Source organism: Triturus cristatus, chromosome 3_1, assembly GCF_964204655.1.
Source record: "Triturus cristatus chromosome 3_1, aTriCri1.1, whole genome shotgun sequence".
NCBI classification, from domain to species: Eukaryota; Metazoa; Chordata; class Amphibia; order Caudata; family Salamandridae; genus Triturus; species Triturus cristatus.
Window position 1 is genome coordinate 217,109,350 of NC_140583.1, and position 27,617 is coordinate 217,136,966.

Consider the following 27,617-nt stretch of genomic DNA (forward strand, 5'->3'; position numbering starts at 1 on the left):
ATGCCCCCTGGGCGGAAACCATAACGGTCTGTACTTACCGCGGTGGAGCTGTCCTATGCAGCTGTAGAGGAGTTTCACCCCTCGGCTGGCACCTACTCAGCCAGACATCGGACATTGTTTTCCTTGCTTCCCCGTTGTGTTTCCTGCCTGCATTCCTTACCACCGTTTACCATTCCCCCTCTACCTTTTCACTCTCCATAAGATGCGCTTACGCGCTAATAACTCACATTATTGTGTAATTCTGTAACCTGTAACTCACTGATCCTCATGTAAAGCGCTCCGATACCTCTGGATCTAGCCAGCGCTATATAAAACTTTGCAAATTAAATAAATAAATAGATACGAATGCTGTGTACCAGACTGATGACCCTGATACCATTGAGGGGTTTGAACCCTCTGTTGTATATTGTCTTGAAAAAGGACGGAAGGATCTTCGCTGTTCCTTGGGTCTCTTGAGACCCACTGCTTTAAATGTCTCCATTTCCGCTTTCATGCGTGCCATCTCCTCATCTGCATGAGAACCGAAGAGTCTAGTGCCGGAGAAAGGAAGATTTTGAATACGCTGCTGTGCTTCAGGCATCAATGAAGTCAAGGGAAACCATGAATACCGCCTGAGTGCCACTCCATGACAATATCCATGCGCAGATAGAAGCGATGTGTTTGCAAGAGCACGAATAACCTGGTTAGAGACCATAAGTCCTTCCATTAATATTTCATTAAAATCCTCCCTCTTATCTCTAGGTAGATGTTCAGCAAATTGTTGAAGTGACTCACATAATGCTCGGTCATATCTACCTAAAAGTGCCGTTGCACTAGCAGCCTTCATGGAGGTCTCTGCTGTGTTGCACACTTTTCTTCCCACTGAGTCTATTTTCCGACTCTCTTTATCAGGAGGAACTGTGGAAGTTGGAGCCGTGGTATGTGGTTTCTTCGCACCTACCACAAAGACCGAGTCTGGGGGCGGGTCCGCCCTTAGGAATGTGGGGTCCTGTTCCGGAGGGCGATATTTCTTTTGCAGCTTGGAAGGGGCTGGCTTAATAGAAGATGGCGTAAGGAAAAGTTCCAATGCCGGTTCCAAGTGGCCTGGTACCAAAGGGAGCAAAGGACGAGATGCTGGTCTTTGCTGTAGTGTGTCTAATATGACTGAAGTTGTTGGAGTAGGAATGGACAAAGGAATGCTCAATTTTGAAGCTCCTCGAACCAATACTTTTTGAAAAGCCGAGATATCATCAATTGGAGAAATCTTTTGAGGAGAAGAGTCCGATAAAGTAGGTGAGTATCTTCCTGTACTCGTAGAAGAAGTATCCCTGGTGTGTCTGGACTGGAATCTGGGAATGCGTAGAGGAGCGTCTACGCCGATGAGAATGAGCCCTTGTATGAGACCTGGATCTCGGCCTTCTTGGCGGAGTAGAAGGTGGAGAAGTTGTAACTGGTGGGAGGAGGAGGTGGTAGAGGAGGAGCAGACGGAGGCGGAGGCTGATCATCTGGAGTATGAGGAGGAGACTGAGCAGGTGATACTGTCCTAGACGGAGAGTATGTCCGAGAATACTCAGAACCTGATGTGTAGATTAATCTCCTCCTTTTCCGAGCCTTCTGGGTAGTCACAGATTGCACAGGAGAACCATCTTTCCCCCTCGACATCGATCTGCTAGTTGGCGGCGCCTTTGACGTTGGTTCGAAAGAGAACTTCCTTCTGACGTTGACTGTAGAGGATTGAGTCTGTGATCAACGGGTTTTTCTCGAAGTCGAACAACGATGTTTTCTCGACGTCGATCGACTGCGATGTGGAGACTTTGATTGACAGTGCTGCGTTGACCTCGATCGATGGTGATGGGTATACGTCGAGTAACGTGATATTCTCGATGGTGATCTTGTGACCATCTGTGACTGTCTGCGGTGGGCTTCTCGATGCCGAACGTGTTCTCACCCTTGGCACAGCCACCGTCGTCGACCTTCTCCACGACGTTGCAAAGCCTTGGGTCGACGACGAACAGGTCGCCGCTGCTCCTCTCGACGTCGTGTTCTTCGACGTCGATCGGGAACAACACTGTTTTTCAGCCTGTCTTCTGCTGGGGACCCTCCCAGAGGCTGAAGATAGGGTCCTGGTAGAGGACTGACCCTCTCCTCGCCCTGAAGCTCCACCTAATAACTTGAACTGCTGTTGTCTCCGTTCTTCTGCTCCTTGAAGGCGAATCCTTTCCCTGTCACGCAGAGCACGCTTGGAAAAGGTTTTGCAGATGGAACAGGAGTCAGGAACGTGAGTAGCAAGTAGACAAATAATACATCCTCTATGAGGATCAGATTTGGCTTCTTCATTCCACAGTCTGGACACTTATCAAAAAGAGATGGCAGCAAAAGACAGGAAAATGTAGAGGAGGACCAAAGACGTTGAGTGAAACACTTAAGAGTTAAACTTCTGAAGAGATGTTTGATGAAAAAAACCTAATTTGGTCGAGCTCAATGCTCCAGGGTCCTATTAGAAGGAGCCGGAAAAAAGTAGCTGCCACTTATTGTGCATTATGGGATACTGGTGGTCTCTTGAGTTTTCTTAAAGGCACAGCATCTAGTTTAAGACATATAATAGCAGTCTATGGGGGCTACTCTATCCCATCCTTTCATCTCCATCATGAAAAAGGAGTTTTGGGAAGGGGGGCTTTTCTGGGTGTTAAACACCATTAAAAATTGCACAAAACATAGTAATCTGGCATGTTTTTCACATCAAGATGAAGTTGTGGCCTTTGAAGCCTATTTAGTTAGGCTGCATTATTGTCTTTTCTATCTCTTAAGTGGCGGGACAAAACAAGTGCTTATGACTATACATGGAAATCCCCTGCAAGGGAATGGGCCGCAACTGGTATCTAAGGAGACGTGCGAGTTTGCGAGTGTAAATGATATTAAATATAGTAAAACCTCATTGCATCATATCCGTAGTAATGGTCTTGTCGAAAGAGTCAACCACATTATCAAAGAATAGTTGCAATCTGTGAATAGTTTGTGTTGGAAAAAAATTATAAAGGATAGGTTATGAGCAATGACAACAACCCAATATATTAGCACATGTATTGCTCCTTTTTCTTTGTTGAGGGGAAGAGTTGTTGGGTCTTATTTCAAGGGAGAGTGGATGGGGAGAAAATGTGTGAGTAAAGAAAGGCTTAAAAACTTGTTGGATGTATGAACAAGGTACAAAAGAAGTAGTGTGCCATTGGCAAGGATAAGGTCCTTAGTAAATTACAGGACAAAATTGGGGATTATGTTCGAATTAAAATTCCCTGTCAGGTTCAGGAACGTCCATTCTAGGTTTTCTGTACCTGTGTTAATCAAAAATGTCAAAGACCAGGTGGTCATTCTTGAAAATGGGAAGGTGTGGAACAAAAGCATGGCGGTGATTGTCCCCAAGTCCAAATCTGAGTATGTGTGTAAAAAGATGGGAGTGCAAGATTTTGAACTTCATCACAACCGTTAGGGAATTGTAACCACTGCCTGTTCAGTAAGAAATAAGTTCTTGCCACAGATGTTAAAAGATTATGCCACGTAAAATACATATAACCCTGGAATGGGAACTTTTCTTTATCTGCAATACTCCTGTTTGTCTTTAGGATGTATTGAAGTTAATGCCAATGTATATTGCCATGTACTCTTATGTATGTTTTAGTAATTTTTATTTTCAGTGTATGTTGGTAATGATTTAAATATTCAGTTATTTTCAGGTGATAAGGGAAGGGGATGTGTAGAATCTGAGGTGGTATGTTCTCGTATGAGAGAGTATTGTGGTAGAACATTTTTGCGTGGTGAGCCAGAAATACCTTGGCCGGTAGTTGCTGCCTGACCACCAGTGCTGTTGGTCTGAAATAAACTTGATGTGAACTTACAGTTGCTATCTTTTGAAACTCCACCTGCAAATCCTACATAGGTACTTGCAGTGGTGGGAAACCCCAGCCTTAGACCTCTTTACCACCCTAGGAAAGGCAAACTGACCAAGCTTTGCCTCCAGGTAGTTCTTGGCAATCCACTGGATGAATGGGTCAGGGTTATTTTCCCACACATTTCCTCCGCTCCTACTAATCCCGTGCATGGTGAGGAAGATGAGGCAGGTGTCCATGACCCCTCTCCTAGTGGCCTCAACCTGGGCCAGACAGCTATGGTACTCAATGTTTCTGAGATGTCAATTAGTCCCCCATGTGAAACTACTGATAAGGCTGGACCTTCTCACGCAGCAAAAAGGCCAGATCAGGCACCCAGACCAACCTAGTGATCTGACGTTGGCTACCTAAACCTTCTTGATGAGTGTATGGCCATACTGAGTGAGGCTGATAGACCAGCTATACATGAATGTTATGCAACCAAGTGGAAGAGATTTATCCACTATTGCATCACAAAACCAATAAAAGTCAGGGCATACACGTCTATATTTCTTCATCTAGGCGCTGTTGTGGCATGCAAGCACAATAGAGAACACTCAGTCATGTTTAAAATTCCTGTTGATAAGGCGTTAATGGAGGGACTTAAAAAGTTAACACCCCCAAGAGCACTGAAGACCGTGTGGAACCTGAACGCAGTTCCCACAAGACTTATGAGTCCACCTTTCAAAAACCCTCCAGTCTTGCAGCCTACAAATGTGAGAAGTTGGCCTGATATGTAGTGCTCACTATTCTAGTGATCACTGTGTATCATTCCAAACGACCCTTATTGATGATTGGTTGTAAGTCAACCTTATAGACCAGCTATCCTAGTAGCGTGGATACGAGCAGTCTTTAGGCTAAACTCTAGAGGGCGTGTTAAGCCAGCTGTTTACCATCACATATACCCCTTGAATACCAAGTGAAAGGACACCACACAAGTTGTTATGAAAATAAAGGATATTTATTTATAACAAGACTACCCTGGCTCTTTATGAGTCAGGGAGCTAAGCACACTACAAAACTCTTATGAAAATACTTCTGGTTGCACAATTTACACAAGTGCCCGAAGGGCACGAAACCATTTACACTGCAAGTGGAATGGGAAAGGTTAGAAAGTCTAAAGTTACTGATTCCGGAGTGATCCGATCAGTGGGACTAAACGAAAAGGAACTGGACACTTGTAAAGCGAACCTGCAATGGAGCACCGAAATGCTCGAGTTACCTAGCCCAGAGGCTGCGGCCGTGGAAGGTTCGGCAAGATGTCGGAAGTCCTCGTTGTAGTCTCAGGAGCCTGAAGGAAGAGTTGCTGGCAGGCGACCAGTGTCGATGTTCAGCGAGATCCAAGCCTGGATCGGTGATGAAGGAAACCTGAAAGCAGAGGGGACTCAGTTCTCAACCGCTAGCCAGCGATCGTGTGGGCACCAGGAGGGTACCGGCTGAAGTCACCTCGACCAGGTGAGTGGATGACGTCGGACTCGGCTGTTCCTCGGACCAGGAGGCGCGGCGGCGACCAGGATGGAGGGCGAGCTGTCCCACGAAGGTGTCTGCTGTCGATGATGCTGGGCCCAGGAAGGGGCAGCGGATCTTGGCAGTGGCAACCCAAGCGGGGGAGTCAAGATGGCGTCTGGGGTGGACCAGGAGAGTCCGTGGTACTCCTCTGTTGAAGGGGAGCAAGAGCCAGTCTGGAGCAACCAGACTAGGGGTGAAACAATCGTGGTGCGTTGTGAAGAGGGCCACAAGCCGGTCGGCAAGAGGTCGGACAACGCGGTGAACAGCAAGGAGCGGAAGGGCCCCCACGCAGATCTCGTGGATGCTGGGGAGGCAGACTTCGGTGCTGGAGCTGCTCAGGGTTAGGGCTTCTCAAACCCTAGGTGCACTCACTCGAGGGTCCCTCGGTGGTCGTGCTAGATAAGGATCAGGGGTTCACATAACAGCAGAACTTTACATAGAAGGAAGGAAGGAAGCACCTCTAAAGCGCAGCATACGCCAAAATGGTGTTAGTAGACTACCCCGTGTGTTAGGGAGAGGTGCCAGCAGACTCCCCTCTCCCTAACGCAGAGAAAAATGCCAGGTCAAAAAAACCTGGGTATGCTGCTACCACCGCATTATGTGATTCACCTAGGACATGGAGAGTAGTCTAAGGCCCACTATAAGGTCATGCTTGGTGCGCCCCTTCAGATCACAGAGCAGGTTCCGGAACTCTCATTAACAGGTACAAGCTGTGGTCTCTGCACATGTTAGATTAGTGTAATGTCAGCACCAAATAAATAAAAAAAATCAGGATACCAGTTTCATAAGCGGTCGGGCACTCAGGCCATAAGTACATGCTCATTTGTTCAGCAGGGACATTCTAATTCAACAGTGCCACTTCAATTCAGTGACTTCTTTAGATATTCCTTATCACCCATGGGACAAACTCAATTAAATGCATGTCCAGTGACAAAAATGAGTCAGTGTGCCATTAGCAATTTTTAAACATTGCTCCTAGCATGTAGATTCCAAAGAATAAATAATCACGTTAAGAACTTGTAGCTCTGAACCCACTTTATTTCAATAGTCTAAGTGCTGGCATTCCTGAGGTCTCAACTACCGAATTCTATTGTTACAAATAATCAGTCATTAGTTAGAATTTCTGACTTGTATGGCTCTGGTCTTTTCTGTAAAAATGTATGATAAAGCACAGGGATTTTCCCTTCCACCCTCACACCCACAGTTAAAAATGCAGACGTTTCTGCTGCTATAGCAGACACCTCTTTTGATAACTGGGAATCATGCCAAAGGAAAAAAATATGGGACTTACTCCAAGAGGAGGGGAAAAAAAGACATGAAAGAGAATACAACCTCTTGGAAAGACAGATTTCAATATTAGTGGGTACAACACCTAACAAAGTAACACACCACAAGACATGTAACCAATTTTGAAAAAGGATACCCACTAAAAAAAGTTAATAAGAAACTGATCTCAGATGTTTACAGAATTCTGAAAACATGTTACAATGAGGTGGGATGAAGTGGGCAAATGAGGTGGGAAAAAGATCTGGAACAAAACTTAATGGGTAAAGAATGGGAAGATATATTTACTAGAACTGCTAGGTCCGTTCATACAAGAGATGTTATGTATAAAACCATGTTAATTGGCTAACTATCCCTGTTTTCAGACGCAAAACAAAGGGAGGTAAATCTCTCTCTCTAATGGGGTCCAAAATCTAGAATCAGCTCTCTGTTCCATACAGATTTACAAACAATGAAACAGAATTCAGGAAACTACTCATAACTTGGCTTTTTTCCGCTATGCCACGATTCCTGCAGACATTTGACCTACTGATTTCAAGGATCCCCTTTCTTTCCTCAGCTCTTCATACTACAATACTTAGTGTTAAGTAGTGGTTTACTATGTTTGTTGCTCAGCTAGCACCAGGATGCTCAGTCATGAGTGACAGTGTGCTTTATAAATACCTCCTATCATATCACACTGGTACTGCACCACAGTCAAGTTACACTTCTGATTTCCTGAATGAAATGATAAAAGCTGTAGGGGGTGCAGACACAGAGGCACTCTGGATGCAACTTTTTTGGCACTGCCCAGCGCTAAATCAATATTGGAACTAAGTTCTTAGGGCAAAAGATACTTTTTTGAGGATGCCATTCTTAACTTCCCTGCCTACACTATCCTCAGGCTAGCACACATACGAACCTGGCTCCCATCCCATTTGATTAAGGAGAGACAGATAGCTGTGGCACTGCCTGCAGCTACACACGCAATCACAGCTCAATGGAGGCCAGATAAGGACTTCAGAACTAATGGAACAGCACTACTGCATTAGAAAATTGTTAGCTATGGAAAAATTGACAATAGCGAAAAACCCAAATGATTCTCAAAAAATCTGGGCACCTTTTTTGACCTATCTCTCACAAGAATTTAGCGAACTCTCATGTCCAAATTAACTGTGCACTCTAAGAATAATCCCACACACTATGTTACGCCTACATCTGGAACGGTCATAGCACTCATCAAACACTGCAACAACTGTATGATCGAACCCTGAAACTAACCAATGCATATTGTCAATTAATGCTTCTCCTGGTGTAGTGAAGGCAGCGATTTAGATACATACATTGCTATGTTAGCATAAGCGCGATAGATGTTAGAAAAGCCATCTTGCCACTTTTGCTGCTTTTGCACACGACACTGCAGAGACATGTTATTATTTGAGAACTACTTGCTTGCCTTTTCTTCACGTGAGAACTGTCTGTTGTTCACATCCCTAGACGTGCACTGCGACCTTGGTCTGAACATTGTGTGCAAAACACTCTGAGCCGCCAGACAATGTATGTTTTTGAGTTCAGGTTGATCGGCCCACTCTCTAGCCATAATACGCACACAGCTGCAAATACCTGAATGTCGAGAGCCTTTAATATTACAGTTTGCATACGTTAGAAACACATTCTGGAGAAGAACATTTCCAGGCGCAGAGCAAAGCTGATCCTGTGATGCGATTCACCTAAACTGATCTTTACAGTATGGGGTTCCCCATTCAAGCCTAGAGACCTTCTCTTAGTATAATAATACCAGCCTACTAGCGAAGGGAAGGTGGCTGTATTCCACTGTCATTTGTAATATGATTTCTCCCTTCATTTTCTATGGTATTGTAACAATGCTGATGGTTTTAATTATAATCATTTGTCTGCTTATGTTAGCCAAAGTACTGCATCTTAGGACACGTAGTTTATAAAATAAACCATTTAAACTTTACTGTGTCTCTGATTACTCATGTTGTGGACTGATATGAGAATAATAGTGAACCGGTATTTCTGATTCCCACCATTCCTGAGAGTAATCTAAGTCGCTTGTTCTGGGTTGTCTATCCATTGGGACCTCAGAGAAAATACGGATAACGAATGGGACACTGATGCTGATCGGATAGGGGTTCTGGGTACTGAGGTGAGTGTTTGGTACACCACAATTCACTGAAGTCCTGGTTTCCTGCGCATAGTTCTGTGCATGAGAAGAATCCCTGCAACATGGCGCACCTAATGTTTGGTCTTTTGATTTGAAATGCCTTAGTAGTGCTTATATTAGTCCTCGACACCCTCACTCTTGTTTCCGGATAGCGGGAGTGACGGTTTTAACCTACCTGTTAGTACGATAGGTTCCCTCAAGCTTGTTAATTAAAAAGGTTTTTTATTTCTGAACCCTTGTGCTACTGTAAAATCCATTGTTCTTCTCTGTGTCCTTATGGCGATCGAAATTGCAGCGCATAGCCGTACGCCTTTGCGGCGTCATTTGACGCAGTATGGGGTACCCGACGATGGGATGGCCGTTATTTTTGTGGTGAGTGCCAATGCGTTACATCCTTACGAGTTGTTTTACTCTTGGGGGACGCTGCCGGCTGTGAATGCGGATGATAAAACGTTTCACTCGTATACTCACAAGCGGGTCCCAGCAAATTATACACCATATAGGACGCAAGAGATTCCCCTTTCAGCCTGGCAGCATAGCATTTGGTTTAATGGCGCCCTTCCCCATGCAGTTGCACCGGCTAGAATGTCCATTTGTCGATTCCAGGGGCCACATGGCCGGTGCTGGCCGGATTTACGCCTCACCCCCGCTATTTGACTATTGCGGTGGGTGAATTGCGTACACTCCATACAGCCCTAATTGCAGTACATAGGGCTTTAGTGCAATACGTTTCACGCAACGTGCAGGTGGGGGCACCTGCTGTTGCGGGACTTCCGGCTGGTCACCCTGCGGTATTTATTAGCACCATCACAGTTAAGTCGGTGATGGGCAAGCGCCCCCAGAATAAGGACGATTTGCCTTATTGGCTTGCCGAGAAATTTGATCAACTGGAAGCAGTATTTCCGCACTCTACTCCTGTTGAGAAACACAGGATCCTCACCATTAGTTTGCCGAAAGATTTGGTCCTAGAAGTGTCCGAGTGTGACAACTGGGGTAAGGTTTTTGCTGCGGTGTACTCGAAGTGCTTTGGCACTCCGTCTATGGCTGTGCTTCCCTCCGTCATTAAACATGTTCAAGATAAGCACGGTCCGGAGGCAGCTGTTGAGTTGGGAATGCGGCTTGTCGGGGTGTTCGACGTAGTTGCCGCTCTCGCTCTTGGTAACCTCAAGGGAGATGGGGTACAGTTCCAAGTGGCTAATGGCTTAGCCCGTGTCGATGAGCTCGATAAGCCCAAAGAGTTGCCTAAAATTATTGCGGAAGCATATAGAACTATTGGCCGCAGCAGTTTAGGGGTTAAACCAACTATAGTCATTCCTGACTTAATACAACATACTAAAGTGAGTTCGTCTGTTAAAGACGATCGTCCAACTTTTCCAAAGTAAAATTGGCGAACAAAGAAACAGGGAAAGCAGCAACAGAAACAGGGGTCTCGTCCTGCATCTCCAGTACAGCCGACTAGTGAACGCACATACGATTTGCGCGATCGCACTAGAATTAGGTCACATGATAGATTTCAGGTTACTGAACAACGCTCTCCTCGTTCTTCACAGGAAACATCGGCCTCACAGTCCGGTGGCGGAGAACGTGGCAAGGGTCGGGGTGCCCAACAAGGAAGTGAGCAACCCCGTCAGGCTGACGGTAAAGGCAAGCAAGACGAGTTTGCACGTCAACGTCCCCCGTTTCAGAAGAAGAAGGTTGCTGCGCTAACAGTGAGGTATGCCACAGATAGTGCGGACGCAGCTTCGGAACCTGTCATGGGCACTAACGCTGCTCGACAGCGCAGCGGAGGTTACAGTAGTGCGGCAAGCACTGCGTCCATTTCTGGAGGCGACAGCAACTGACATGTTCATTACTGTAGAAACTGCTGACACTAGAGTGGCTCCCCCTGACTGACTATATGACATAGTACTCTTAATTGAAGGTGACATACAACGCACAATACAAGGGATTTTTTGGGATAATCTGACATCTTCCTATGACATTCTCTTGGCAGAGGCAGACTGGCCCCCGGCTTTCATTTTAGATGCTCCTAGAGGGGAGGAGGTAATCCTCCCGTCCTTTGCGCACACAGTGCCAAGGGAGCACGCTGAAAGGTTTGCCGAAGAGTGGGCTCAGGTGCTTGCACCGGCTTTGTATCGTACTCAGGTGGGCTGGGATAAATTGTCTCCCAGCCATGAGATTCCCTTGCGGTCTATGCCTCAACCACAACCCCAATAGCCCATGCGCCGCGAAGCTAGATCTCACATCGCGGACATCCTTGAGCAATTGGAATATCAGGGAGTTGTTGAAACATGTGTGTCACCAATGAATAATCCTTTATTCACTGTAACTAAGCCTGATGCGTCGTACCGCCTAGTTTTGGATTACCGGCATTTAAACTCACATTGCCGGACGTGCGCGGTACAGAATACCCACAGTTCTGCCCTCGTTGATAGTCTTGTGCGTAAAAGGTTTAAAACCACACTTGACATATCCAATGGCTTTTACAGCCATAACCTGTCCTCTATTAGTAGTCAGTGGACAGCGTTTACTTCTGGCGGCAAGCAAAAACAATATAAAAGATTGGCCATGGGCTATAAAAACAGCACTGGCGTCTTTGCCGCACGTGTAGTCTCTCTGTTAGAGAGCATTGACCCAGATGCGTACTCGTATGCTGATGATATCTATCTCACGGACGACGAGTTGTGGCCGCATCTGTGTCGCGTTGATCGCATTATTGTTATGTTTGCAGACTTCGGTTACAAATTCAATTTTGCGAAGTCTCACATTGCAGAGTATACAGTGTTGTTTTTGGGCTACGAGCTCAACAATGAGGATCGAGGATTATCTCCTCACTTATTGGAGAAGTGCGCATGTCTGCGTGCTCCTACAACATTGAATAAATTACAGTCTTTGCTGGGCTTTCTGAACTTCGGTCGTACGTACATTCCCGATTATGCCCAGCGTATCAAGCCACTATATGCCTTGGTACAACCTACTTTTTCCAAATCCAGATGGCTGCCAGAGCATTCAGCTATTTTGCAATCTTTGCAGGCTGATCTTCTTGCTTCAAAATACTTACTGACAGGTGATAACCACACTAACCTGGTGATAAGAATTGTGCCAGGCGCAGTGGGTTTCACGTACTTGACGTTAAATGAGGGCGACACAGTCCCCATTGCCTACAAATCACACTTGTACACTTCGGTTGAACTGCGCTTTTCCTCAGTCGAAAAAGTTTTGACTGCGGTGCTGATGGCGATTCTTAAAGAACGAGCGCTATAGCAAGGAAAACACATGTTGGTGGTCACACCGTATCCTGCCCTAGAGGCAGTGACGAAAGCCAGTGTACCCAATTCAAAAGCTTTGCATCCACGTTGGATACAATGGGCCACTTCTCTGACATCGCCAGATGTCACCTATATCTTTGACGCCTCATTGTAGACGCAGGAGTACTTGCAATATGAATGTGTTCATCCGGCTCCTCTGTCTTTGCGCCCGCTCGAAGATTACCATTGTGTCATTTATACTGACGGTTCGGCGCAACCGGCGACGAAATCGAAGCATGCCTATTCAGCGGCCTGCACAATTGTAGCGGGCACTTTCGAGAATGGAGAATTCAAGTCTGATGTCGTTCATACGCAGTCATTGGGTGATTGTACCGCACAGTTGGCAGAGCTCAGTGCTCTGGTGCTTGCACTAGAGTTTGCTGATCCTCGGGTTACTACTCTTATAGTGAGTGACTCGTTTTACTGTGTTCAGTCTTTTAACGACAATCTATTCTTTTGGTCTCAAAATGAATATCGTGATTCCAAAGGTAGCACAATTAAGCATAAAATGCTTTGGGTTCGAGTGGCAGAACTTATAGAACATCTGCCTCTCGTGATTGTAATTCACACTCTTGGTCATCAACGAGTTGGTGTCCACGCTTTCGGCAACAGCTTGGCTGACGAGGCAGCGAAAACAGCAGTGGCGACATATTTAGTAGCAGCATTTACAAGATCCAAAAGTAAGATCGATGATGACATTTTGGCAGCTATCGCTGCAACAGAGAAGGGAAGTGATTACCCGAGAGGTTTCCCTTCTCGTTACCATTATCACTTAAGTCCTGATAACGTCCCATTAGTGAGAATTAACGACGTTGGTGACAGATTGATTCCCAACGCGGACTGCAGACCATCCCCAATAGCCCATGCACCGCGAAGCTAGATCTCATGTCGCGGATATCCTTGAGCAATTGGAATATCAGGGAGTTGTTGAAACATGTGTGTCACCAATGAATAATCCTTTATTCACTGTAACGAAGCCTGATGGGTCGTTGATAACAGCGGCTCATGAGGGTATGGCCTCTGCCCATGCCGGCGTTGCAGCAACTGTTACCCTGTTACTGGTGGCGCGGATTATATAAACAGGCTTGCACTTATGTTCTTGATTGTGACATTTGCCAGCAGATTAAACCTTCAACTGCTGCGCGCCCACCACAAACTCAGTTGTACATATCTAATAAACCACTTGGTTGTGTTTATTTAGATCACTGCGGTCCTTTCTCCTCTGATACTGCGTACAAGTATATCTTAGTTGCAGTGGATTCGTGCACACGTTTTCTTTGGGTATGGCCACAAAGGAGTGCTGATGCTCACACTGTCATCAGGGATTTGCGTGTCTTTGTGGGAAGTTTTGCGTGTGGTACCTTTCATTCTGATTAGGGCCCTGCGTTCGCCTCTAAGGCGTACAAAGAAGCCATGAAATCCTTGGGGTCCAAGTCAAATTTTCATCTCCATACCGACCTGAGGGTAATAGTGTAGTGGAGTGAATGAACCGTGACTTAAAGCAATCCTTGACAGCTAGGGTTTTAGGCACTGGCCGGAACTGGTTTACCCATCTGCATAATGTTCAACGTGCACTTAATAATCTCCCTAGAAGGTCTCTGGGTGGGCGGACCCCATACATGATGCTCTTTGGCATAAAAATGTTTGTCCCGGATCTTGATGGTCTAGACATGGCGGCGTCTGCCGCACCCTTTGACGTAGATGATCACTGTGCTGTGTTACAGAGTCTACAAGAGACCAGAGATAGTCTTGCGAAGGAACACTTGACCTCCACATCTGATGCTGTGCTTCAGATTCCGGTAGTTGGCTGGTTACCTCGAGTTGGTGACCTGGTCCATGAGAAGGTGGAGAACAAGAAGGAGTTCGGCCCCTCTTATCGTGCCCTGGTTCCAGTGCTTGGCGTGCAGGGTACAAGAACAGTCATTTTACCTCTACTTCCTGGTCGTAAGGATAACAGGTACATCTCCATTGACAATGTCAAACTACAGCGAGTGGCCGATTCTTCTTAGTATGACTCCAGCGGTCTCTTGCCCGGCGATGCTGAGAAATTCTGTTTTGGCTCCGGCTCCTACCACCATGCCTGATGTTGCCATCGAGATGCATACAGTTACTGATCCTTTGTTGCTACCACCGGCTGGTGGTCTACCTGAAGATACTGAGTAAGCTTATCCTGGAGATGTAACATTGCCTGTTTTACAATCAACTGCAGTTACCCAGTCACGTTTCTCCTGTGATACTAAGTCTATGACTTCCAGGGCCCCGTGAAAAGTTTCTATTTTTGCTGTTTGGTTTAAAAGACATTTTTTGATTCCCCCTTGGACTTACATTTGGCTAATGCTCATATGTATTTTTTTTATTTATGTCCATCGGATTTGTGGTATTTTTTCGTCTTGTGAACGGACACTACCTAAAAGAAAGATCGACAATTAGATTAATTGATGGAACTTTGGCCCCCCACTCCTCATCACACATCATGAAGAGAGACCAGACTTTTGTGAATATTACTGCCTGGCCTGTGTTAGATGGGATTGCGTTGGATGCTGTTAAATTTCAAATTCATGGACCCACTGAGGTTATTAAGTTCCGAATGTATTTCGTGTTTCTATGGGTGATGTGGTTAAACAAAACATCCACTCTGATGATTGGGACGTTCAGGCCATAGAAGCACTGTTTTCTGATTTGAAATATTATGCCGCTTTTGATGCTGAAGATTTGTATTTAGACACTGCTAACTACGGGGAGTTGTTTTGCTATCAACATTATGGCAATCATTTCCTACATAAAGCCAATACGTATCGTAATTTTGTGAATTATACACAATGGGAACATTGTCAAACGTCAATGTTAGGCAGCTCCAGCACATTGGTGAACAAATTTGCCTATTTTACTGATTTCAGTGTTTCAAAACCTGCCGCCTTATATTTGAAAATGGCAGCGGAGTCTGCCTCGAAGGTTAGGCTGACACACACTAAATTATTTTATTCCAAATACTTTATGGATGATTTAGCGGTCAGGGGTTATGATCTGTGGAAAGCTACTATTGATCTTAAATCTGTTTGGGGTTCTAAACCATGGCAGGTACAAGGAGCAGAAGCTTTGCATCGTGCCTGCCTCATCCCGAACCACATATTATTTTTGAATTTGACTATTTTTCAGACCCCCTGTTTTGGATGAGCTACTTCTAAAAAGCTGAATTGCCCCTCTATTCCAGATCTGGGTGCTTATCCGCAATGGGATAATCATACAGATCTGTCCCTTGATGCGTTGCAGTCATACATTACAAACACATCATTCAATATTTCCAAATTAGATTTGGAAGGATGGTTGACTTGGCAGACAAGCTCAGATTCCTGTCAACATCGTTTTTTAGGTCTGCAGCCTGGGTATACGCAGGTTCGCGTAGACCCCCGCTTTGAATCTTCTCATTCTGTTACTACCTACTCTGTTGGGATGTTATGCCAGTCTTGGCTGCAACATTCCACCTTGGTATCTGTTAAAGTTCATTTATCTAAATTACATGACAAAATAGATTTGAATGATTTTGTTAAGGGCCTTGTGGGTGGCAGGTCCAAAAGATGGGTGTATGCTATTTATAACGAGGTTTGGAAGTTATCACAAATTGAAGCTGCTTCCAGATTGAGAGCTATTGATCAAGCCAATATGGAAAAAGTGCTAGCTGTTATAGATAATAGCATTAACACCCTTTGTTCCAGAATTTACACATCAGATAATATTGTTTCATCTGTTGTTGATATTGTACAGGATGATGTGTCTGTTTTGTATCATGGTCAGAATCAATTGCGTTCTATAATGCAGTTTGCATGGACTTTGCAAACGTTAAAGGCTGGAAAAGTCCCCTGGGACTACATGAATACTTCATCGTTATTCCTTCCTTTTAATCTAACTGCGAAACAACAATTCATGTCCATGAAAGATGCAACATACTCATTACTGCATATTGAAACGTTGGAACCTTTGCCTTTCTCAGTGGCCGAATTGAACTCAGCTTTGTGGCTTATCCACGGGTTAATCACATTGCCATTTCCTTTGTTTAAATTCAGTTCGTGCATGAAGCATTATGCCCTAGGCAGATATGAACCATTGGGTACTGCTTTCCTGCATGAAGTATGGTCACTCCCATTTACATACAGGTGCATGAGAGAAGGTAAAGAAGTTTATTTGAAGGGTGAGGAATGCTCTTCCACACCTGATCACTCTGTTGTCTGTAGGCACATCCAATTGCATGGCGCGTGCAATGTGCAAGCACCTAATTTAGCATGCGTCCTGAAAGGGATTCCAGTGCCAGCTATTACACCCTCTTTCACGTTGTTAGCTAACGGTAGTTATTTGCTTTTAAATAATGAGGCTTGCTGTGGGATGCTAGTGGGAATTCCTTACATTGTGTCTGTATCACAGAGAGTAGTTTGCTGTAAAAATGTCCTTTTCCCACCCCCGCATGAGCGGCTGGATGTATCCATCTGGCCTTCCATTCCAACCTTGAAAGCAGAGTTCAACAAGATGAGCAGAATAAGGGCTCTATTGTCTCAAAAAGAAGTCGCTCTGACTTCGTCCGGTGAAACATTTGTCCTTCACGTAGCCAACACCCGTACCGAGGTGCAGGCGCTTTTAAATACTGATCTCCCACTTCATTTTGGTGCCCTGATTCAAACTATATTTAACGCCTCATCAACGACTGGCTTGGCACAATTTTCCAAATTGTGGGCTCCGGCCTCGTGACCTCCTTCCAAACTATTTTTGGTGTGATACCGGCCTTTTTTCATTCTATTTCCAACGTCTTTGGAGGGCTCCCGTTGATTCTCGCCCTCACGGCTGGCGTGCTGCTATTGGTCTGCGTACTGCGCAATGGCTGCACACTTTGTGTCACGCGACAGCCTGTCCCGGCTGCTCCATCTGCGTAACCGAATGCTTGAATACTATGGAACTTTACCACTGGCTACCCTGAGCATAGCCTATGGATTATCCTTCCGGTTTGCCTACTTTATATGCGTACAACCTGTTTTTCATTGCCTAGATTGTCCTTTCGAATGGGCTCTGGATTTGTGCTGGTCAAACTCGGTGTCTCCTGCCCCGGATTATGATCGACTGATGAGTCCATTAGTGGCTCATGAGTTGGACTGTTCTGGTGTTAGGATTATGGTCTGTGGTGCGGCACATGGAGTCCTAGGGAATTGGGACATCAGAACGGCAGCGTATGACTTCTTGGCAAGAAGTTATCTGGAAGAACACATCAGTTGTCCTCTGAATGTGCTAGAGGCTCCAGTGGTCGAAGAACATGTATGTTCGTTTACCTTATTAGACTGGATGGCGGACACTTTTGCAACTCGTTCCAATGACTTCCTTTTGGAAACTGTTGCTACGTACTGTGCTTACACATTGATGGATTAACTTGTTTATCGTCCAGCTTCCCTTGCACAAACCACACATTTTTTTTGTGTGTTCCTACATCTGGGCTCGTTGAGCCTTTACATGATGTATTGCGATTTAGATACATACATTGCTATGTCAGCATAAGCGCGATAGATGTTAGAAAAGCCATCTTGCCACTTTTGCTGCTTTTGCACACGACACTGCAGAGACATGTTATTATTTGAGAACTGCTTGCTTGCCTTTTCTTCACATGAGAACTGCCTGTTGTTCACATCCCTAGACGTGCACTGCGACCTTGGTCAGAACATTGTGTGCAAAACACTCTGAGCCGCCAGACCATGTATGTTTTTGAGTTCAGCTTGATCGGCCCACTCTCTAGCCATAATACGCACACAGCTGCAAATACCTGAATGTCGAGAGCCTTTAATTTTACAGTTTGCATGCGTTAGAAAGACATTCTGGGGAAGAACATTTCCAGGCGCAGAGCAAAGCTGATCCTGTGATGTGATTCACCTAAACTGATCTTTACAGTATGGGGTTCCCCATTCAAGCCTAGAGACCTTCTCTTAGTATAATAATATAATAATACTAGCCTACTAGTGAAGGGAAGGTGGCTGTATTCCACTGTCATTTGTAATATGATTTCTCCCTTCATTTTCTATGGTATTGTAACAATGCTGATGGTTTTAATTATAATCATTTGTCTGCTTATGTTAGCCAAAGTACTGCATCTTAGGACACGTAGTTTATAAAATAAACCTTTTAAACTTTACTGTGTCTCTGATTACTCATGTTGTGGACTGATATGAAAATAGCAGCGAACAGGTATTTCTGATTCCCACCATTCCTGAGAGTACTCTAAGTCACTTGTTCTGGGTTGTCTATACATTGGGACCTCCGAGAAAATACGGATAACGAATGGGACATGGAAGCTGGTCGGATAGGGGTTCTGGGTACTGAGGTGAGTTTTTGGTACACCACAATTCACTGAGGTCCTGGCTTCCTGCGCATAGTTCTGTGCATGAGCAGAATCCCTGCAACACTGGCACATCTTTTATCACCTGGTGGAAAAGGGGGCAGATAAGAAAGTTTGATTTACAAATCTTCATTAAATTTTACAATTTGTGCAGACACTGGATATTACAATTCAAGGCAAAGCCTTTGATGTTCCCCGGACTGTGAATGTAGGTGAAGCTTTATTGTTAAAAAAAAGTACATTTTCTAACCTTGATAGTCCGACACTTAAATTGTAAAGATTTATGCTACTATTTCTGCCAGACATCAATTTTGGTCCATTTCCATGAACGGTAATGGGATGCTCCACATGCAGATTCTAATGTTGGGACTCCAATAATGTGCTGTGGCAGACAATAAGTTTTACCAGTCAGGAAAGTACTTTCGCAGACTCCGTATTTAGATGAATACGCCGCTCCTGCAGACACCAATGTTTTAACAGTAACAGACCAATGGGAGCATACTGTAGGCTGGACCATGCCCACTGCCTCTCTTGCTTTGGGAGTTTACTAGAGTGGACTTCACTAATTGTTTTGTACAGAGCGCAGATTTAGGTGATTGTGCCGCACCTGTGGACATTTTATTATATGACTCAATCATTTTGTATTGTATTTTAAAGTTATAATTCAGACGGCAACAATCAACAATGACTATTCTACGCTTCCTTCTCCATTCCTTTGACAGTGCTCAGCACAATCATGTTAGGAAGGGATGATTAAGACCCCTTTAAAATTGCTCAAACTCAGGGATACAAATATAGGATGACACGGTTCATTCAGCATGATATGATCTACAGTGCTCTCAACAACTGTGGGCAAGTAACGCCCGTATAGTCTCTTGAAAAACAGTCAAAAATCGGAGCCCAAACTCAAGAGAAGGCGAGTTCCCCACCTTTGATGCCATACACAATGTCCTCCATTCCCAAAATGTTACAGAATCTATGATAGCAGTCGTGAATGTATGGTTGCAGATAGCCACCGCATTGAGACAGGAACACTTGCTTTACAAAGAAAAACATTATACTGACCAGTTCACAGGACCTCTTTTTGCAACATCACTTAATCACAGACATTTTTTTTTTTTTTGCAAAAACAATTTTTATTGCATTACTCAGACACAGTTGACATCCACAATGTTCATCTGGCCAGTGGCCGCCATCCGCATATAAAACCACGTCAAGTACAATCTGGGCCACTTCCACCTACCATGCGCTGTCCCCAAACCCTCCCCTGAGCGAATACATCCCCCCCCCACCCACATGTCAGTGTGCCGAGACGACAACTACCAGGATAAACCTCTCTCAGAAGTAGCCGTGTTAGGAGCCACGAGCCACCCCCCTCCACCACAGACAGGCCCCAAGCAGAAAGGAAAAGGAAAGCCCCCGGCCCCCATGAGCTAATCAGCTAGCCTCCCCCACCCCTAGGTTCCTGCCGGGTGCTCCAGTGCCGCAGGGACTTAATCACAGACATAATGCGACATGGCTTTGGAGGGACCCGCAATTCTATAATTTCCTCTTTTGCCCGCAGTATCCCCTCCCAATATTCTCGAACATAGGGCAACTCCACAAGATGTGGGTGTCTGTTCCCACCTCGTTGTAGCCTCTCCAACATTCCTCTGGTTTGTCTATATTCATTGCTTGCAAGTATGTGGAGCAAGGTGCCAACTGATCAGGATTTTACTCGAATTTTTTATGGTCATTGAGATATTGAGAGCATGATGCAAACTGAAGACACCGCCCACTTGTGGACTGCCTCAAGCAGGACTGTTTTCTGGTGACTAAGGATAATACCTAGTTCCTCCCAAACTGCAGGTCTCGTACCCTGGCCACACATCTGCTTTATGCATCTGCCTCAAAAAAGTCATCACAGAGGATGCATGCCCTTAAGCCTTATGTAAGTAAAATTAATGCTGAGACTAGAGAAAGAGGGTGCCTTGTCTAGGTTTAGAGCACTCCATGAAGCAGGAATAACAGCAAGAAAGCTCAAAACAGAAATCCTGAAAATAAGCCCGAGCCTCGGTGAGCTCTGTGAAAAGCATAAAAGTCATTGCTTTTCAGTAGATTAGGACCCAAGAAAAGGAGAGAGTCAGCTATATAAGCACTTCTTGTAGTTATTCCAATCTCAGAAAAGCGAGGCTCCGAAAGACAGTCACTGGTCGTCTTGATATTGGTAAATTGTTGATTATGAAGATAGTCAATCCACACTTGGACACGTAACAGTTATAGTATGTCACAAGCTAAATTAACCTGCAATATTTAGTATGTTGTTTCAGTTTTCTGTTAACAATATTACACACAAATATCTTAGAATGCTTCCATAAACGAGAAAGCATATGGAGTAAATTAGTTTTTAATGTTTCCATTTATTTACAACATAATTAGCAATAGTTTAAAGAAACAGAAAATACACAGCATCATTAATCAGTTTGTAATATTCGACTTACCTCTGAAAAAAACATTGATAGAATGGCAAGGCTAATCCAGTGGATAATTCCTACAAACTGTGACGCGCTTGAAACTGTAACACAAAACGTGATCACCGATATTACTACAATATCACATACAGAGTCACTGTCTAACTTGATGAATGAGCCTGAAATTTATCAGCAAGCAGATAGTTACATAACAGTAGCATTTGGCATCTAAAACATATAAGGAATTCAGAATGTCAGTTTTCATTTTGGGACAAAAGTTTATAAAGCTATGTGTTCCTCAGAAACGTTTTTCTCTGCACATAAAATATATGATAAAAGGAGCCTCATTAACAGCCTTTATTTAGACTATGATGGGAGGAAGTATTAGTCTCTTCCTATCAAGCATGCTGTGCCCACCCGACGGTTGAGGTGGAGACACTGCGATTATGGGCGGTAATGACTGTGCAACCACCCTGTCCTTTGGTGGCACTTTAAACATCATTGCAGAATTTGCTGCCTGCTATATATGTGTATGGTGCGGGCCAAGATGGTGGTGATAGGCAACATTCTCTTAGAATTTTCTATAATCCCAGAGTAAGATATTTGTTGAGATTTAGAGACCTAAGGAGAGCAGTGGGAATGGGAGGAGGGCTTCGTAAGTTGGTGTACTTACTCATAGACCCAAAGATAGTCCAAGAGACATCCTTTGTGGTGCAGGCAGATATCACTGGTGGAAGCACTTATACCAGGCTCTGGGCCACCTACAAGAGTGCAGTCTATGCAGAAGATGCACTGGTGAAAAGATTACAGTGCTCCTGTATATCATTATTATTATTATTAACAGCATTTGTTGAGAGCATAGCTACTCTAAGGCATCCCAGCGCTAGCAGCATAGAAGGAGGAGAATGGAAAGTTTATAGTGTGCCAGTTTGAAACTACCATGTTTTGAGAAGCTTTCGAAAGACGGTGGCGAGACTGAGCAAAGGTGTAGGGGCAGGGGGTTCCAGAATCTAGCTGAATTTTAAGAGAAGGACCTGCCTCCACTTCTTACCCTTTTGGTTTTGGGAATTATCGCTAAGTTTAGCTGAGCAAAGGCATTTTGTGCGGCAGTAAAAAGTAATGAGAGTCATTAATTAAAGGATCCTCCCCCTTAGGGTCTTATGGGCTAAACACAGGGATTTTAATTGTATTCTTTCCAAAATTGGCAGCCAGTGTAGGGTCTTCAAAGCAGGCTTAGCCAACTGAGTTTTAGGAGTATCAAGTAACAACCGAGCAGCACAGTTCTGGACGACTGGGAGTTTCCCAATGGTTGACTTACGTGCTCCCAGGTAGAGAGAGTTGCCATAGTCCAAGGGGGAGAGTACCAACGCCTGAACCATTATTCTCCTTGCCCCCATGGGAAGTAGAGGTAGAACTTTCCGTAGCAGTCGGAGAGTACCGTGGCAGACTCCTGCTAATTTCACTGCTTGGTGGTCAGATTTAAAAGACTTATCCAGCCAAACGACTATGTTTTTAATCTTAGTGTTGAGAGTCGGGGCAGGGCCAAGACAGATTGGCCATGTAAGTTTAAAATCAGTTTTAATCGTGTTGCCCAAGAGCATTAGTTCTGTTTTTCTCAGTTGAGCCTAAAACAGGAGTGTTCCATCCATAATGCCACTTTCTCCAGACAGGATTCCAGGTCAGAAGGAGAGTTCGGAGAGTGGTTGAGGGAAACAACCCACTGCGTATCTTCAGCATATGTGACAATTTTAATCCCAAATGGCAGGATAATATCAGCAAGTGGTCTCATGTAGACATTAAACAATGTAGGGCTCAAAGACCAGCCCTGGGGCACTCCACAGCTGAGCGATAGGGACGTAGAAATAGAATCTCCTGCAAAGTCCTGGAATGTTCTACCATCTAAGTAGGACCGGAGTCAGGTAATAGCACCACCTGAGACACCAACACCCCTGAGTCTGTTTAGAAGAATGTCAAAATTGACCGTATTGAATACCAAACTTCGATCCAGGAGGATGATAGCTACTGCTCCTCCCTGATCGAGGATCTTCTTAGATTCATCGAACACGGCAAGAAGAGCAGTTTCTGTTCCATGCTGAGGGCAAAACCCAGTCTGGGAATATTGCAGAATACCATGGGTTTCTAAAAATGCTTAGAGGGTCGTGTTAACATACTTTTCTAATATCTTGCAAATCACCGGATGCAGAGAGATGAGACGATAGTTAGCCAGGACATCTGGGTTTAGGCTCGGCCTTTAGAGTAGAGCTTTCACCATGGCATGTTTCCAGGGTGAAGGGACTTGGCTGGTAGAGATAGAAAGATTTATCACCTCCAGTATGACTGGGAGTCTCACGTCTTTGGATTTGCGAAGGAAGTGAGGAGAAGCCGGATCGAGGGCTGGAGACAGATTTTATTTGGGAGAAGATTTCCAAAAAGAGTTCCTCCAATAATGCTCAGGGTATAGCAGGTAGGCCTGGGCGGTAAATTCCGTTCCGTTCGCGGAATTTGCGGAATTTGGGTAATTTCGCGTTACGCGGAGAACGCGAAATTGCCCAAAAATCTGCGTTCCGCGACTTCGCGAAATTTTTTGCTTGTTCGCGTTCTCAATATGCGTGTTCGCGAGATATTTCACCCCGAGCACGCAAACAGCGATTGCGAACAGGAAAAAAGTATCGCGAACAAGCAATTCCGCGTGTTCGCGGAATTTCTGCGTGTTCGCGGAGATTTTTTACCGTTTCGCGGAGATTTGCGTAACGCGATTACGCAAATTCCGCCCACCCCTAATAGCAGGTAAAAGCGTGATGTAAAAATCAGGGGCTTGTTCGTTAGTAGGCGGTCACTGGGACAGGGAGAGCCAGGAAATGCATTGTATATATCTTGAATCTTTCCATGGAAAAAAATCAGCAAGTTCATTACAACGATCTGAAGAGATATCGGGTAGTATTCCAGGAGATGCGAGCTCTAGGAGATTCTTCGCAATGTGGAAGATTTCCCGTGAACCATTAGCTGCGGAGTTAATTTTTCCCTCATAATAAAGCGCCTGTGCTTTTTTTAATTTCAGTTTGTTATAGTTTTATAGACTCTCTATATTTCTGTTACTCAATTCATTGTAGTCTTTCCTCCAAGTCCTTCCCAATCTTTTACAAGCTTGCTTAAGTGACCGTAGCGTAAGGCGAGTACCACGGTGACATTTTATTTCTCACCCTTTTGTAGCTGGATTGGACAGGGAGAACTGTGTCCAGTTAAGACTATCCAATGAGGGGGAGGAGCCAAGATGGCGACCGGAGCAGACGCTTGAGCGCCCGGCTCCGTCGGCCCTTGGCCTCGGACTATCATCCTGACTCCTATCCTCGCCGATTTTCGAGGTGCAACGTGTGCGACGACGCGATGACCGCGCCGCCGCTTTCCCGGAGTCTTAGCCCGCCCGGACGCCAGAGTTCTTGGTGCTTTTGTTCTCCGCACTGGACCCCTGCTCTATTGTGGCCTTGGCCGGCCCCCTGGAAGCTCCGCAGTTACCGGACCCGCTAGCGTAAACCTGAGCCCCGAGGTCCCGGTCCCACCTCACACCACGGACTGTCGCCGGATGGGCTGGGGGAGGGACGCCCGGACACCTCCTGCACCCCGCACCTGATGGGCTGGAGCTATAGGGTAAGCCCCGGTGCGGCGGGTCTCCTGCCCCGTTCTGTGGACCGCGCTGTGGGAGGCTGCAGACCCCCTTCTTCTATTGCCTAGTCGGCTGCAAAGAGAACCCGAGGGAAGGGCAGCGACTGTTGGCTTTTCCCTGTTGCGGCGCAGACCTGAGGGGAATTGCCTCCTTGCTACGACCCCCCCCCCTGGCCACTGTACCGTTCTGCGGTAAAACATGGCGTTGATTGCCTGCTCGCGGCTGGGAGATGCTACTCCGGTCTCGCCCGCTGCCCGCTTCGCCCTCCCTCTACCAGACACCAGCTCCGCAGTGCCGTCCCGGATTGCTACCGATGTGGGGGCGCAGCCTCCGCTGACATGCGGCTCCGTTCTGGCTGCCCTGCGGGACTTTCGTCTACAAATGTGTCTTGGCTTGCAAGCGCTGAGTGAGCGGTTTGACTCCATACGGTCGGCTGCGGGTCGTGAGCACCCCGTTTGTCATCAACAAGGCGTGGGTCTGCCAGTGCTTTTGTCCTCTTGCGGGGACGCAATGGCTGTTTATGATCGTGCTACACTGGTGCCTGCATCTGGCTTTACCGGCACCCAGGATCAATCGCTCTCCAGCTCAATTGCGGATACTTTGTCTCCCCGTTCATTGCTGCCTGCTTCGTGGTTGCCTGCCTCACCGTGCCCGCAAGAGTATCCAGCAGAGCGACACCTGACGTCCTCGAGGAACCGTTCATGGTGGCCTACTGCTTCTTTTCTGTGGAACTCCTGTACTTTACATGCCAGGTCTGGACTTTATGTGGTGCACAAGGGGACCTCAATAGATGGTCGGCGGCCATTTTGTGACTCTACTTCACCATCTTCTCCCAAGCGGCCATATTGTCTTTGTCTGCACGGGGTGCGGGGCCTTCATGTAGGGGCTGGTGTAATCTTAAGCCCGCGATCGGGCCAGGGCTGAACTGACTTATATCGCCATGGTTTCACGGATGGGCTGGACTGGGACTGGAACTGTTTGCATATGTTGTGCGCACTCGTCGCGGTTTGCCCGTCTTCATTTAAATTGCTGTGACACGTTATCTTCACACGACCGCTTTTGGCGTAGTGGGTTCTCAGTGTGTGGAGGCCATAGCTGGCCGATGGTTTCGGGCGCTCTGGGGTAACGTAGGCTCCTCCCCACTTACCTCTCTGTTCTCTTATTTTTCTTTACTCTATTCCTACTTTCTCTCTTGTCTATATTTCGGGTTCATTGGGCGACAGGCACTATGCTGGGGGGGGGGCAGGCCGTAGCCTCCGCATTGGTGTAGGGTGGGGGGGTAATTCACTGTTTCTACTTAGTTCTATGGGCCTTTTTCTTTTATGTTTCTGCCCTATACTTGTTTCGATTCGGGGTCCGGGTGTGGGGTGGATTGAGCGGGGGTGGCTCTGGAGGGGTGCATATTTACTCATGTGACTATCCTGTGATATAACTGCATCGCCTCACTGCCTGAGATTTTCCTTCCATGACCGTTTTAATGATGCTGCTGCTCTCCCGTGTGGTGAAGCTGTCTTGCGGACTCGAATCTCCTTGGTTCTTATTCTTTACTGATTTTTCCCTGATAAAATTATTTTGAAAACCTTAAAATTAACCTTCACTTCTCCTTCCCCTGGTGTCAAGGATCTCTCCAGTGTATACCTCATGACTCGTTGCTAATCTTGACCGTGGATGCGCAGGGGATGTAATGTTTGCACCAATGCTTAACCGTACCGTGGCCGGCCTGACGGTTGTAGGCCCGTATTTGTTCTTTTCATATGCACAAATAAAGGTTTTTTAAAAAAAAAAAAAAAAAAAAAAAAGACTATCCAATGAGTGAATTTTCCTGAGGCTAAGGTAGGACTAGAGTTTAATTTTGGCGTTGAAGTTTTAAGAAGAAGAGCTCCATGGATCTACAGGAAGTTTGGACCAAGGGAAGACTCTCCTGCTAATAGATTCGGTAGCAGCGGGTTGAGCTGACGAGTACAGAGAGATAGGGATCAAAGATGATCCGACCAAGGTAGGGGGATAGGGTCACCCACCAACAACTCAGCATTGTTGGTGTGAACAGGGTCTAAAATATGATCTTTCTTATGTGTAGGGCCCTTGACCTTGTGTATTAGCTGAATAGCGAATAGGTCCTGGATAAGGCCCAAGGCATCAGTTTTGTTTGGATCATTAGAATGCAGGTTAAAATCCCATAAAAGGGGAATGGTGGGGGAAGAGCTTGCTAACGTGGCCACCATTTCAGGAAGAGATTTAAGAAATTGCCCACCCACACCCGGGTAGCGATAGATTAAAACTCCTGAGAAGGAAAGAGTGGCGGAAAGTGATCCAGCAAAGGATAAGCTTTCGCAGTCTGAAATAAGGTTAGGCTTCACACAGCATTTGAAGGAGTTTTGGAAGATAATAGCAATGCCTCTACCTTTCCTCTTATCACGATCTTTCCGCTGGATATTTTAACTAGGGGTAAGAGTTTGTACCAAATCAGTTTCAGAATCCTTATGGAGACAGGGATCGGTTAGAAATAAAACATCTGGTCTTTCTTCTAAAAATATATTACATTCACTGGAGTGTTTTGGTAATGATCTACAGTATAATAAAAACATTTCAATGTATATGATGTCTGCGAGTCAGGCGGCGCCTCTAGAACAGGGCACAGCCTGAAAGAGCAATGACTGCAAATAGAGTCCTCATTAGATGGGTACATAGAGTGGCGACAGTTATCTTGACACGGGTTCCTTAGCTTTAGGAGTTGGGAGGGGGAATAGGCAATTTTACCTGAAGAGAAAGGGGCAGGGGTTCTGGCCCCTGGCCCCGTTCGGAAGTGGATGTGCGCAGACAGGCTTGCCTTTGGCGTGCCAGCTGCGTGTCCACACTGTCATGCGGCTTTAGTAGACCGCTACCGGAAGTTAATTCCCTGAGCTACGCCTCCTCTGACCCGCTCCCTCTAAGCAAACAGGAGAACCACGGTGGAACGGAGAGCGGGTGGGTCAACG

General features: G+C 45.7%; 1 protein-coding gene across 4 annotated transcripts in view; it reads right to left on the bottom strand.

Annotated features, from left to right (window-relative positions):
- Positions 1 to 27,617, bottom strand: part of TMEM266 (transmembrane protein 266) — a 628,375-nt gene that overhangs the window by 398,288 nt on the left and 202,470 nt on the right. For all 4 annotated transcript variants that reach the window (XM_085643695.1, XM_085643694.1, XM_085643696.1 and 1 more), the window contains one exon: positions 21,012 to 21,085. In XM_085643695.1, the coding sequence (XP_085499821.1) occupies positions 21,012 to 21,085 (74 nt within the window). The remainder of the gene's footprint in view (positions 1 to 21,011; positions 21,086 to 27,617) is intronic.